At 47.1% G+C, this 14,451-nt stretch overlaps 1 protein-coding gene and 1 pseudogene across 1 annotated transcript; one reads left to right on the forward strand and one right to left on the reverse strand.

Moving 5' to 3' along the window:
• Window positions 1-14,451, forward strand: part of LOC137349166 (zinc finger protein 850-like) — a 79,721-nt pseudogene that overhangs the window by 33,955 nt on the left and 31,315 nt on the right.
• On the reverse strand, window positions 682-14,381 carry LOC137348427 (zinc finger protein 664-like). The gene is made up of 3 exons (XM_068013737.1): window positions 14,141-14,381; window positions 12,174-12,330; window positions 682-1,861 (listed from the first exon to the last, which is right to left on the reverse strand). Exons 1-3 carry the CDS (start codon window positions 14,379-14,381, stop codon window positions 1,315-1,317), a joined length of 945 nt encoding a protein of 314 aa, XP_067869838.1. The 3' UTR covers window positions 682-1,314.

Raw genomic sequence — 14,451 nt, forward strand, 5'->3', positions numbered from 1 at the left:
GAAATGTTGGCATTCAGAGGGACCTGGGTGTCCTTGTACATGAATCACAAAGTTAACATGCAATTAGAAAGGCAAATAGTGTGTTAGCTTTCGTTACAAATAGATTGGAGTACAGCACCCCCACTATGATCCATCTCCTCCGATGAGGAGAGATTGAGTAGACTAAGCCTATATTCCCTGGAGTTTAGAAGAATGAGATGTGATCTGACTGAAACATAATAAATTCTTAAGGGACTTGGCAGGGTAGATGCTGAGAAAATGCTTCCCCTGTCTGGGGAATCTAGAACACCAGGTCACAGTCTCAGGATAAGGGGTCGGTCATTTAGGACTGAAATGAGGAGAAATTTCTTCACTGAAAGGGTTGTGAATCTTTGGAATTGTCTACCCCAGGGAGCTGTGGATACTCAGTCGTTTAGTATATTTAAGACAGAGATTGATAGATTTTTGGGGACTGAGTGAATTAAGGGATATGGGGATAGTGCGGGAAGGTGGAGTTGAGGTAGAAGATCAGCCATGATCTTGGTGAATGGCAGAACAGGCTTGAAGGGCCAAATGGCCTCCTCCAGCTCCTATTTCTTATGTTCATTAAACCTCAGTCTGGTTCCTCTCAAGCTGCTGAGTGAGTGAATTAAATCTTTCTTGACAAATCACCAAGATACCAGACTACAAGTCATGCCCAAAACATCATTTATTGGTTACAAATCACAACTTAGTTAAATCTGGGCACACAGACACTTTATAGACATGTATAAACACAGAGAAATGTAATCAGAGTTATCCAGCAGTTCAGCATTAATAGGGAGAGTATTTAACAAAATATTAACCAGACTATTCAGTGATTGACTGTAAATCAGCACTAATGGATGCTGAGTATTAATTACAGCAGGGACTGGAGTCTGAGGTTATAAATTGGTGAGTTTACTTTAAGAGTAATTCCTTCAATATCTGACATGTTAACAGCTGTGAACAGCCTGTCTATCAAACAGCTCAAGTCTGCTGCTGCTTACAAACATTCAGAGCTTAAACAGCCTCATTTTCGAACTAAAGAACAGACTTTCTCCTGTCAATATAGAGCTGCAGGATTGGCCTGTGATTTGTTTATTGTTCATCTTTTGTTCAGTACATTTAGTGAGTGGATTTAAATTAAAAACGAGGTTTGCAGACATGATGGTCTATTCACACATGAATGAGAGATGCTGTGGGGCACAAGAGGTGCAACCGACATCAGAAATAAACCTCAACTGTCAGAATGAACATGATTCAGTCCTGGATGTGATTAACAGCAGCAACAGCAGCAGAATCCAACCCCTATAATCACCTGTGAACTCGCTGGTGTGTCAGAAGGTTGGATGACTGAGTGAATCCCTTCCCACACACAGAGCAGGTGAACGGCTTCTCCCCAGTGTGAACGTGCCGATGTGTCAGCAGGCGTGATGAACAAATAAGTCCCTTCCCACACTCGGAGCAGGTGAACAACCCCTCCAGAGTGTGAACTTGCTGGTGCGTCAGCAAGGCGGATGACTGAATGAATCCCTTCCCACACTCTGAGCAGGTGAACAGCCTCTCCCCAGTGTGACTGTGTCGATGAGTTTCCAGCTCAGACGGGTAATTGAATTCCTTTTCACTATCTCCACATTTCCATAGTTTCTCCCCAGTGTGACTGCACTTGTGATTTGACAGGCCGGATGATTGGCTGAAGCCTCGTCCACATGCAGAGCATGTGTACGGTTTCTCCCCACCTTTTGCTACCGTGATCAAAGGCTGATGATATTCAGGTCCTGACGAATTGAGTGACTCTGACAGATCTTGACACGATGTTTTGTTTGATTTTTCCGTCCGCAAATCCTCTCCTTCCAATCCCCTGTAAAATGAAGTTAAAGCAGGAAAAAGGAATTGAGAGAGAAGCCACAAAAACACCAAGACAGGTTGTGAAACTGAGCTGAATGAATCTGGTAATTTGCAGGACCAGAACAGAGAGTGGGCGGAACTTCAGGGTCCCAGTGACCAGGAGAGAAAATCATTGACTCATTGATTTCATTCTCACTCTGCACACAGGGGGGCTGGAGAACTGAATCCAGCCAGAGTAGAGGGAGGGAGAAAACTGGAAGTGGAGGAAAGAAATGGTGCCATGGGTTTGGATTTCAGCACAGGGAGCAGGGAGAGTGTGTGGGACGGGGATTTACAGCTTTGAGGGAACAAGAGAAGACAAAATGTTCCATCGGAATTAGAATTGTCTGTTCTGAATTTCTATCCTGTACTGACAGTGATGATTTTTGTAGATTCCTTTTACAGGGGATTAGGAGAGGATTTACAGGCTTTGATTTTATTCTCACTCTGTACACAGGGGCTTTCTCACCATCTCTCCTGAAGGTGTTGATATATGCCAGGGTCACTGTGAATTGTAACAAATAAACTCAAACCAAGCCTAACGTCCAGATCTGACAGTCACTCGATTCATCAGAACCTGAACATCATCGGCCTTTGATCATGAAAGCAAAAAGCCCCCATTCACAGTTGGGAGAAGCCGTACACGTGTTGTGTGTGTGTGTGGACGAGGCTTCAGCCCATTATCTGGCCTGTCGAAACACAAGCTCAGTCACACTTGGGAGAAGCCATGGAAATGTGCGGACTGTGGGAAGAAATTCAACTACCCATCCGTGCAGGGAACTCATCGGTGCATTCACACTGCGGAGAGGCCGTTCACCTGCTCCGTGTGTGGGAGAGGATTCATCCAGTCACCGAACCTCTATACACACCAGCGAGTTCACAAGTGACTGCAGGGGTTGGATTCTGCTGTTATTGCTGCTGTTAATTCCATCCAGGACTGAACCATGTTCATTTTGACAGTGGATTTATATCGGCTCATGTAAATATTCTTTATAGATGGGGTGGAGTTTAATATTCTGGAAATCAGTTTGCTTTACTTTGCAAATTTTACTCTTCAAATAAAGAATCTTCCTTTGGGCTATTCTCAGGGTTTTGTGGGATGTGGGATTTACTTGTAGTTTTTGCAATGTACTATATTATATTCACTGCTCACAATATGATCTGCTGTACATTGGGAAGACCAAACACAGATTGGGTGATCACTTGCCTCCGTTCAGTCTGCAAATGTGACCCTGAGTTTCCAGCCACTTCCCGTTTTATTTCTCTGACCCACTCCCACTCTGACCTCGGCCTCCTGCACTGTTGCAATGAAGCTCAATGGGAGCTCGAGGAACAACAGCTCATCTTTCAACTAGGCACTTTACAACCTTCCGGACTCAACATTGAGTTCAGCGGTTTCTGCACCAACAGAGAGTTGTCGGGATCTGGAACGCTCCACCTGAAAAGGTGGTGGATCCTGATCCTGTCAGTCATTTTAAAAGGGAGTTGACAGGTTTTTGAGAATGAGGAACTTCCAGGCTTACAAACAACAAGTGGCCAGCACGAGCTCAAAGGGTGGAATGGCCTCTTCCTGTGCTGTAAGTTTCTATGATTCTGGGAGTTGGCCATTCAGCCCCTCGAGCCTGTACCACCATGCAATATCATGACTGATCTGTGACCTAACTCTATAAACCCGCCTTTGCCCCATTTCCATTAATATCTTTGGTTAACAAAGATATATCACTGTTAGACTTAAAATTAACATTGATCTCACATCAACTGCTGTTTGTGGAAGAGAGTTCCAAACTTCTCCCACCCTTTGTGTGTAGAAGTGTTTCCTAACTTCACTCCTGAACGGTCTGGCTCTAATATTCACACTATATCCTCTAGTCCGACACTCCACAGCCAGTGGAAATAGGGTAGATAGAGAGAAACCATCAGTTCCAATTCCGATCACTAAAATGTTGATCAAATCACTTTATCTTCGAAATTCCAGGGAGTAGAATCCTCATAATGAGGTGATGCATTTTGGCAGAAAGGATGAGAAGAGGCAATATAGACTCAATGGTACAGTTCTAAAGAGTGAGCAGGGACAGAGGGACCTGGGGGTTCATGTGCATCGATCACCGAAGGTGCCCAGGACATATTGAGAGTGAGTAGTGAGTACACTAGTAGGAAGTTATGCTGAACCTTTATGGAGCTCAGGTTAGGCGATAAACAGAGTATTGTGTCCAGTCGTGGCCACTACACTTTAGGAAGGATGTGAAGGTCCTTGAGAGGGTGCAGAGATTTACCAGAATGGTTCCAGGGATGAGGGATTTCAGCTACAAGGTTAGGTCGGAGAAGCCGGAGTTGTTCTCCTTGGAGTAAAAGTGGGTTGAAGGAAGATCTGATCGAAGTGTTCAAGATTATGACAGGTTTAGATAAGGTAGACAAAGAAAAGCAGATTCCATTAGTTGATGTTACAAGGACTAGGGCACACAGATTTAAGGTTTTGGGCAAAAGATATGGCAGGGTGCGTGGGGGTGAGGGGGGGGAAGTTGGAATGTGAGGAAGAACTTTTTTTTATACAGCGAGTGGTAATGACCTGGAACTCTCTGCCTACGAGGGAGGTGGAAGTGATGTCGATCAATGATTTCAAAAGGAAATTGGATGGGCACTTGAAGGAAATAAACCTGCAGGATTACGGGGATAGAGCGGGGGGAATGGGACTGACTGGATTGCTCTACAGAGAGCTGGCACGGAATCAAAAAGCTCAATGTCCTCCAAAGCTCAATGTCCTCCTTCTGTGTTGTAATGACTCTAAGACTCATTTGTGTAATCTCTACTTGTAATTTAACCCTTGGAATCCAGGTATCATTCAGGTAAATCTACACTGCACTCCCTCCAAAGCCAATACATCCATCCTAAGATACGTGCACAAACCTGAGCACAGCACTCCAGGTGTGGTCTAAGCAGGGCTTTGTGTATCTCAGTGCTTTTCCAGTCACACTGATACCTGAAATCTTTTCCCACAGACAGAACAGACAAACCTTTTTCCTTCCACATTCAAAGGGTCGATGATATTCAGGTCCTGATGAATCGAGTGACTCTGTCTGATCTTGATGTGATGTTTGCTTTGAGATTCCCCATCGGCAGGTTCTCCCTTTCTAAGCCCCTGTAAAAGGAGTTTACAAAAGCCATCATTGTCAGTGCAGGATAGACATTCACACCATTCTCTCCTCCTGCTTCCTGGCCCAGGATGACTGGGCATGCTCCCTGCTGCACATTGTCCCCTCGAAATCTGGCAGTTGGTAACCTGGGCCTGTCACCGGGAGAAGCCCCACAGCTGCCGCCCCGCTCGGTACAAACGCAGGACCGGGAGCTTCTTATTGGGGGTGTTGAGGCCTACACCGGGTGTTTCTGAAGCTTCCCCGCCCACCCGCCGACTTCATCGCTTCCTCCACCCCACCGCCGCTTACCAGCTGTAGATGCGACTCACGAGCATCTTTCCACTGCCATCACTGGCACTCCGCCGGCCCCAAACACTGTTCAGCACTGCACACGCTCCAAACCGAATGAAAGAGCAGTAGAAACAATACTGGGAGACAGGAAGCACGAGTTACTAAGATTGTTCAGCACTGCACCTTTTTTTATTCATTCATGGGATGTGGGCGTCGCTGGCCAGGCCAGCATTTATTGCCCATCACTAATTGCCCTTGAGAAGGTGATGGTGAGCTGCCTTCTTGAACCACTGCAGTCCATGTGGGGTAGGAACACCCACAGTGCTGTTAGGAAGGGAGTTCCAGGATTTTGACCCAGCAACAGTGAAGGAATGGCGATATAGTTCCAAGTCAGGATGGTGTGTGGCTTGGAGGGGAACTTGCAGGTGGTGATGTTCCCGTGCACCTGCTGCCCTTGTCCTTCTAGTTGGTAGAGGTCGCAGGTTTGGAAGGTGCTGTCTGAGGAGCCTTGGTGCATTGCTGCAGTGCATCTTGTAGATGGTACACACTGCTGCCACTGTGCTGGAGGGAGTGAATGTTTGTGGATGGTGTGCCAATCAAATGGGCTGTTTTGTCCTGGATGATTTCGAGCTTCTTGAGTGTTGTTGGAGCTGCACCCATCCAGGCAAGTGGAGAGTATTCCATCACACTCCTGACTTGTGCCTTGTAGATGGTGGACAGACTTTGGGGAGTCAGGTGGTGAGTTACTCGCCTCAGGATTCCTGGCCTCTGGCTCACTCCTGTAGCCACGGTATTTCTATGGCTACTCCAGTTCAGTTTCTGGTCAATGGATGTTGACAGTGGGAGATTCAGAAATTGTAATACCATTGAATGTTAGGTGGTTAGATTCCCTCTTGTTTGAGATAATCATTGCCTGGCACTTGTGTGGCGTGAATGTTACTTGCCACTTATCAGCCCAAGCCTGGATATTGTCCAGGTCTTGCTGCATTTCTGCACGGACTGCTTCAGTATCTGAGGAGTCACGAATGGTGCTGAACATTGTGCAATCATCAGCGAACATCCCCACTTCTGACCTGATGATTGAAGGAAGGTCATTGATGAAGCAGATGAAGATGGTTGGGCCGAGGACACTACCCTGAGGAACTCCTGCAGTGATGTCCTGGAGCTGAGATTATTGACCTCCAACAACCACAACCATCTTCCTTTGCGCTAGGTATGACTCCAACCAGCGGAGAGTTTTCCCCCTGATTCCCATTGACTCCAGTTTTGCTAGGGCTCCTTGATGCCATACTTGGTCGAATGCTGCCTTGACGTCAAGGGCAGTCACTCTCACCTCACCTCTTGAGTTCAGCTCTTTTGTCCATGTTTGATCCAAGGCTTTAATGACGTCAAGAGCTGAGTGGCCCTGGCGGAACCCAAGCTCCGCTTCAGTGAGCGGGTTATTGCTGAGCAAGTGCTGCTTGATAGCACTGCCGACAACACCTTCCATCACTTTACTGATAATGGAGAGTAGACTGATGGGGTGGTAATTGGCCGGGTTGGACTTGTCCTGCTTTTTGTGTACCGGACATACCTGGGCAATTTTCCACATTGCCGGGTAGATGCCAGTGTTGTAGCTGTACTGGAACAGCTTGGCTCGAGGAGCGGCAAGTTCTGGAGCACAGGTCTTCAGTACTATTGCCGGAATATTGTCAGGGGCCCATAGCCTTTGCAGTATCCAGTGCCTTCAGTCGTTTCTTGATATCACGTGGAGTGAATCGAATTGGCTGAAGACTGGCATCTGTGATGCTGGGGACCTCAGGAGGAGGCAAAGATGGATCATCAACTCGGCACTTCTGGCTGAAGATTGTTGCAAATGCTTCAGCCTCATCTTCTGCACTGATGTGCTGGGTACCCCCATCATTGAGAATGGGGATGTTTGTGGAGCCACCTCCTCCAGTTAGTTGCCTGCGCATTGGTGTCCTGTGGTCTGAATAGGGAACATTCTCCACCATGGGCAATGCTGGGTAGAAACTCCGCCATTATAGCCCCAAATAAATGTAATCACATCTTCGCTGTAATGGAATAAGACTGAGGCTGGAGGACCAATCAATAAAATTAGGGAAAAAATCATACAGATTCTCCATTATCCACCAGAAAGAAGGGGAATAGGAACTCAGGACCAATCCAGATTCCCCAAAACAGCAGCAATAACAGCAGAATCCAACCTCTCCAGTCACATGTGAACTCAGTGGTGTGTCAGCATGTGGGATGAACGAGTGAATCTCTTCACAGACACAGAATATTTAAACAGCTTCTCTCCAGTAAGAATGTGCTGATTATGGATCAAATCCTTTGAACTTTGAAAGCTGGGATGTTAACAGGTGGGAAAACTGAATAAATCCCTTCACACAGGTGAAGTATCTGAACGGTCTCTCTCCAGTGTGACTGTGCTGGTCTATCAGTAAATGGGATGACTGAGTGAATCTATTTCCACATTCAGCTGGTGAACACCCTCTCCCTGACGTGACTGCACCCAGGAGTTTCCAGCTCAGACTGGAACTGAATCCCTGCCCACTCTCAACAACAACAATGTGCATTTATATAGCATCTTTAACATAGTAAAAACAGCCCAAGACTCTTCACAGGAGCATTACCACTTTTCAGGTCTTGCTTGTTCATTTCCTACCAGCTCCCTAAATCCTGACTGCAAGACCACATCCCTCTTTCTGCCCATGTTTGTGGCACCAAAGTGGATTATGACTGCTGGCTGTTCACCCTCCCCCCTCAGGGTGCTCTGCAGCCGTTCAGTGACATCCTTGATCCTGGCACTAGGGAGGCCACACGTCTGCGGCTGCAGAAACGCCTGTCAATTCTCCTAACTATCGAATCTCCTATCACTACTGCTCTTCCAATCTTCTCTGTACCCTCCTGTGCAGCTGAGCCAACCGTGGTGCCATAGATTTGGCTCTGCCTGCACTCCTCAGATGAACCATCACTCTCATCAGTACTCAGAACTGAAAACTGGTTGGAGAGTAAGATGCACTCAGGGGACTCCTGCACTACCTGCCTATTGCTTCATGACCGTCTGTTGGCCACCCATTACCTCTGACCCCGCATACTCTTAAACTGCGGGGTTACCACATCTATAAACATGCTATCTATAAAGCTCTCACCCTCACGGATGCACCGCAGTGACACCAGCTGCTGCTCATGCTTCGAAACCCAGAGCACAAGCTGCTGCAACTGATGACACTTCCTGCACAAATGGTTATCCAGGACACAGGATGTAACCTGGAGTTCCCACACGGCACAGGATGTGCCTCAAGCAGGTTGTAAGAAGAGAACCCATCGGGGTGAGGCCTCAAGGGAAGCTGTAAGAGAAGGCACCCAGCAGAGGCAGCTGGGGACAGAGAGAGAGAAAGAGAGAGAGAGAAAAAGAGAGAGAGAGAGAGAGCGCGAATGCCTGCTCTCTGAAGGTATACAGTGAAAGGCTGTGGAAACATGAACCTTTATTTTTGAGAGCCGAGGTTTGTGGAGGTGTAAAGGGCCCACAGGATCATCGGATATCACATTATCCACAGATGTCCAGGTCAGAAATGCTTGGAGAAGGGAGCAAAGGAAAATATGGTTTTTTTTGAAAAGTCTGGGAGATCCAGCACATTGCAACTAGGAGGAATTTGGGACTTTTAACCGCGAACGGTTTTGCCATCAAGAAGCACTGAGTAACGTCCAAGTGTGGTGTGAGATTTTCAAGTGTTGAATAAGTAAAGAAAATAACTCTGAGATTGTAACAACTAGAAAATGGGATTAATCTGGATACCTCTTTTTCAGCTGGTACAGACACAATGGGCAGAATGGCCTCCTTCTATGCCATAATTTTGCTATAGCACAGGATGTGCACTGCAGAGGTTGGAACAGCCCTACCATTTCTCTATCTATTAGATAATAACCCTTCCTAATACGAATAAACCTTACTACTTAAAAATAAAAGAGAAGACTTACGGAGACGTGGATATCACAGGGGCAGGAATGGATGTTGGATGTTCCGGAGTTTAGATGTTTCAAAAGGAATAGGGAGGGAGGTAAAAGAAGTGGGGGAGTGGCGTTGCTAATCAGGGATAGTATCACAGCTGCAGAAAGGGAGGTCGTCGAGGAGGGTTTGTCTACTGAGTCAGTATGGGTGGAAGTCAGAAACAGGAAAGGAGCAGTAACTTTGTAGGGAGTTTTCTATAGACCTCCCAATAGCAACAGAGACACGGAGGAACAGATTGGGAGGCAGATTTTGGAAAGGTGCAGAAGTAACAGGGTTGTTGTCATGGGTGACTTCAACTTCCCTAATATTGATTGGAACCTCCTTAGTGCAAATAGTTTGGATGGAGCAGTTTTTGTCAGGTGTGTCCAGGAAGGTTTCCTGACTCAATATGTAGATAGGCCGACTAGAGGGGAGGCTATGTTGGACTTGGTGCTTGGCAACGAACCAGGCCAGGTGGCAGATCTCTCGGTGGGAGAGCATTTCGGTGATAGTGATCACAACTCCCTGACCTTTACTATAGTCATGGAGAGGGACAGGAGCAGACGGGACGGGAAAATATTTAATTGGGGGAGGGGGAATTACAATGCTATTAGGCAGGAACTGGGGAGCATAAACTGGGAACAGATGTTCTCAGGGAAATGCACGACAGAAATGTGGAGGTTGTTTAGGGAGCACTTGCTGCGACTGCTGGATAGGTTTGTCCCGTTGAGGCAAGGAAGGAATGGTAGGTGAAGGAACCTTGGATGACAAGAGATGTGGAACAGCTAGTCAAGAGGAAGAAGGAAGCTTACTTAAGGTTGAGGAAGCAAGGATCAGACAGGGCTCTAGAGGGTTACAAGGTAGCCAGGAAGGAACTGAAGAATGGACTTAGGGGAGCTAGAAGGGGACATGAAAAAGTCTTGGCGGGTAGGATTAAGGAAAATCCCAAGGCGTTCTATACTTATGTGAGGAACAAGAGGATGGCCAGAGTGAGGGTAGGGCCGATCAGGGATAGTGGAGGGAACTTGTGCCTGGAGTCGGAGGAGGTAGGGAAGGTCCTAAATAAATACTTTGCTTCAGTATTCACTAGTGAGAGGGACCTGGTCGTGGAACAGGCTGATATGCTCGAACAGGTTGAGGTTAAGAGGGAGGATGAGCTGGAAATTTTGAATGATATGAGGACAGATAAGTCCCCAGGGCCAGATGGGATATACCCAAGGATATTATGGGAAGCGAGGGAAGAGATTGCTGCGCCTTTGGCGATGATCTTTGCGACTTCACTGTCCACTGGAGTAGTACCGGATGATTGGAGGATGGCAAATGTTGTTCCCTTGTTCAAGAAAGGGAATAGGGATAACCCTGGGAATTATAGACCAGTCAGTCTTACGTTGGTAGTGGGCAAATTATTGGAGAGGATTCTGAGAGACAGGATTTATGATTATTTGGAAAAGCATGGTTTGATTAGAGACAGTCAGCATGGCTTTGTGAGGGGCAGGTCATGCCTCACAAGCCTCATTGAATTCTTTGAAGATGTGACAAAACACATTGATGAAGGAAGAGCAGTGGATGTGGTGTATATGGATTTTAGCAAGGCGTTTGATGAGGTTCCCCATGGTAGGCTCATTCAGAAAGTAAGGAGGCATGGGATACAGGGAAAGTTGGCTGTCTGGATACAAAATTGGCTGGCCCATAGAAGACAGAGGGTGGTAGTAGATGGAAAGTATTCAGCATGGAGCTCGGTGACCAGCGGTGTTCCGCAGGGATCTGTTCTGGGACCTCTGCTCTTTGTGATCTTTATAAATGACTTGGATGAGGAAGTGGAAGGCTGGGTTAGCAAGTTTGCCGATGACACGAAGGTTGCTGGAGTTGTGGATAGTGTGGAAGGCTGTTGTAGGTTGCAACGGGACATTGACAGGATGCAGAGTTGGGCTGAGAAGTGGCAGATGGAGTTCAACCTGGAAAAGTGTGAAGTGATTCATTTTGGAAGGTCGAATTTGAATGCAGAATACAGGCTTAAAGACAGGATTCTTGGTAGTGTGGAGGAACAGAGGGATCTTGGGGTCCATGTCCATAGATCGCTCAAAGTTGCCACCCAAGTTGATAGGGTTGTTAAGAAGGCGTATGGTGTGTTGGCTTTCATTAACAGGGGGATTGAGTTTAAGAGCCGCGAGGTTATGCTGCAGCTCTATAAGGCCCTGGTTCGACCACATTTGGAATATTGTGTTCAGTTCTGGTCGCCTCTTTATAGGAAGGATGTGGAAGCTTTAGAGAGGGTGCAGAGGAGATTTACCAGGATGCTGCCTGGACTGGAGGGCATGTCTTACGAAGAAAGATTGAGGGAGCTGGGGCTTTTCTCATTGGAGCGAAGAAGGATGAGAGGTGACTTGATAGAGGGGTACAAGATGATGAGAGGCATAGATAGAGTGGATAGCCAGAGACTTTTTCCCAGGGTGGAAAGGGGGCATAATTTTAAGGTGATTGGAGGAAGGTTTCAGGGAGATGTCAGAGGTAGGTTCTTTACACAGAGAGTGGTGGGTGCGTGGAATGTGCTGCCAGCGGTGGTAGTAGAAGCAGATACATTCGGGACATTTAAGCGACTCTTGGATAGGTACATGGATGATAGTAGAATGAAGGGTAGGTACTGAGTTTGATCTTAGAGTAGGTTAAAGGTTCGGCACAACATCGTGGGCCGAAGGGCCTGTACTGTGCTGTACTGTTCTATGTTCTAACTACTCACTTCCCTTCTGTTGGTGTCACTTAAATCTCGGGAAGCTCCCCCTAATTCTGAAGAAAACGGGAATGTTTAATTTCCAGCTCCTTGGACTAACTTCCTAACTTTGGAGAAAGGGAAACAAAGCTACAATACTTACCAGCCAATCAACTCACAGGCTTCCTGACCCGGTGCAAACGGGAGAAGAAACCGGGAAGCGGCGGCCAGGATGGGGGAAGCGCTACACCATCGCTTTGAAGGTGCCCGCGGGGCACTCGCTGCACGTCCGCCGGCTCTGATTCGGAGTCTGAGAGCCGCTGAGATTCGGAGTTACTGAGGCTGCGCTCGCCCCGCTCGGCTTCCTGGAGCCTCACCGCGCATGCTCCGCGCAGACAGGCAGGCTCCGGGAAGGGGGGGGGGCGAAGCCACCCCACGCCTGCGCGTAGTGGTCCTCCTGATGATGGGTGTTGGATGCGGAAGTCGGTCCCTGACCTCCTGTACAGGTCTTGTTGTTGCATCAGTTTGAGCTGGAGTGGAGATGGAGAGACAGCTGCTGACTTTAATTCCGAGTACTTTTGAGCCCAGTCAGCCCCAATAAATTCCAATGTGGGACTGTCAAGGGAGGTATATTCCAGGGGAGATTAGGTTGCAAAACCACCAGTGTAAAGGAGTATTGTTTTAATAACAAGTATTTCTGTGGAGGCATTTCATCTATTTTACATATAGAGATTTTTAAAACTTCATTCTTGGGATATGGGCATCACTCGCCAGCCCAGCATATATTGCCAGTCCCCAGTTGCCCATTGAGAAGGTGATGGTGGGCCTGCTTCTTGAACCGCTGCAGTCCTTGTGGTGAAGGTGCTCCCACAATGGTGTTAGGGAAGGAGTTACAGGATTTTCACCCAGTGATGATGAAGGGATGGTGATATATGTCCAAGTTAACATCAACTTGTATTTATATAGTACCTTTAATGTAATAAAATGTACCAGAGCATTTCACAGGAGTGTTTATAAAGCAACATTTGACACTGAGCCACATGAGGAGATATTAGGGCAGATGATCAAAAGCTTGATCAGAGAGGTGGGTTTTAATCAGTGTCTGAATCAGGGAAGGTGAGGTAGAGAGGCGGAGAGGATTAGGGAGGGATTTCCAAAGCTTATGGCCTTGGCAGCTGAAGGCACGGCCACCAGTGGTGGAGCAATTAAAATCAGGGATGTTCAAGATGTCAGAATTAGATGAACCCTGATCTCTCGGAGGGTTGTAGGACTGGAGGAGATGATAGAGATAGTGAGGGGCGAGGGAATGGAGGGATTTGCAAGCAAGAATGAGGATTTTAAAATTGAGGTTCTGCTTAACTGGGAGCCTGTGTAGGCCAGTGAGCACAGTGGTGATGGGTGAACAGGACTGGGTTCAACACAGGCAGCAGAGTTTTGGATGATCTCAAGTTTACAAAGGATATAATGTTGGAGGCTGGCGAGAAGTGTTAGAATAGTCAAGTTGAGAGGTAACAGATGCAGGGATGTAAGTTTCAGAGGCAGATGAGCTGAGGCAGCGGCAAAATCTGGCAATTTTACTGAGGTGGGAATAGGCAGTCTGAGTGATGGTGCCGATGTGCAGTCAGAAGCACATCTCGGGCTGAAATATGACACAAAGGTTATGAATGGTCTGGTTTAGCCTCAGACAGTTGCTAGGGAGAGGAATAGAGTTGGTGGCTAGAGAGTGGAACTTGTAACATGAACTTAAGACAATGGCTACAGACTTCCCGGTATTTAAATGGAGGAAATTCCTGTTCATCCAGTGCTGGATGTTAGACAAGTCAGGATAGTGTGTAACTTGGAGTGTTCACATACACCTGCTACCCTGGTCCTTCTAGCCGATGGAAGTTGAGTGTTTGGGAGGTTCTGTCAAAGTTCTAGTCGAGTTGTAGATATATAAAATACCTCGCCTCTCCCTGCCCCTCCCACTTCGCTCATTCTCTCTCTCTCCATAAAGGGCAGAGTCTTGTGTAGCTCCAGTCTGGGTGGCAAGTTCCCTTCCCTAGATGACATCAGTGAGCCAGTTGGGGTTGTCCGTCAATCCAGCAGTTTTCATGGTCACTTTTTCCTAGTGCTGGCCCCAAAAATTACCAGATTCATTCAGCTCCATTTCACAAACTGCCTTTGCATTTTTGTAGGTTTTCTCACACTTTGTTTTCTGTTTTAAATCAGTTTCACAGGGTTTTAGGGGAGGAATTGCAGCCGTGAAATGCAAAGCAAACATTTGATCGGGACCTGAAGGAGGTGTCCAATTTATCGGAACCCGAATATCTTCAGATTTTGAACGTGGAAGTAAAAAGCAGCGATCGCGGTGGGGAGAAACTGTCCACATGTTCTGTGTGTGAACGAGGTTTCAGCCAATCATCTGGCCTGTCGAAACACAAGTGCAGTCACACTGGAAA

The sequence above is a fragment of the Heterodontus francisci genome, chromosome 34, assembly GCF_036365525.1.
Source record: "Heterodontus francisci isolate sHetFra1 chromosome 34, sHetFra1.hap1, whole genome shotgun sequence".
In the NCBI taxonomy this organism is placed as follows: domain Eukaryota; kingdom Metazoa; phylum Chordata; class Chondrichthyes; order Heterodontiformes; family Heterodontidae; genus Heterodontus; species Heterodontus francisci.

Excerpts from the sequence above, each read along its gene's own strand:
- LOC137348427 (XM_068013737.1), bottom strand. The coding sequence starts at position 14,381 with ATGTGGACAGTTTCTCCCCACCGCGATCGCTGCTTTTTACTTCCACGT. Across the intron at positions 12,331-14,140 it reads AATGGAGCTGAATGAATCTG|CGGCTCTCAGACTCCGAATC; the intron begins GTAATTTTTGGG and ends TCCGAATCTCAG. Across the intron at positions 1,862-12,173 it reads GCCTGTGAGTTGATTGGCTG|GGGATTGGAAGGAGAGGATT; the intron begins GTAAGTATTGTA and ends TTCATTTTACAG.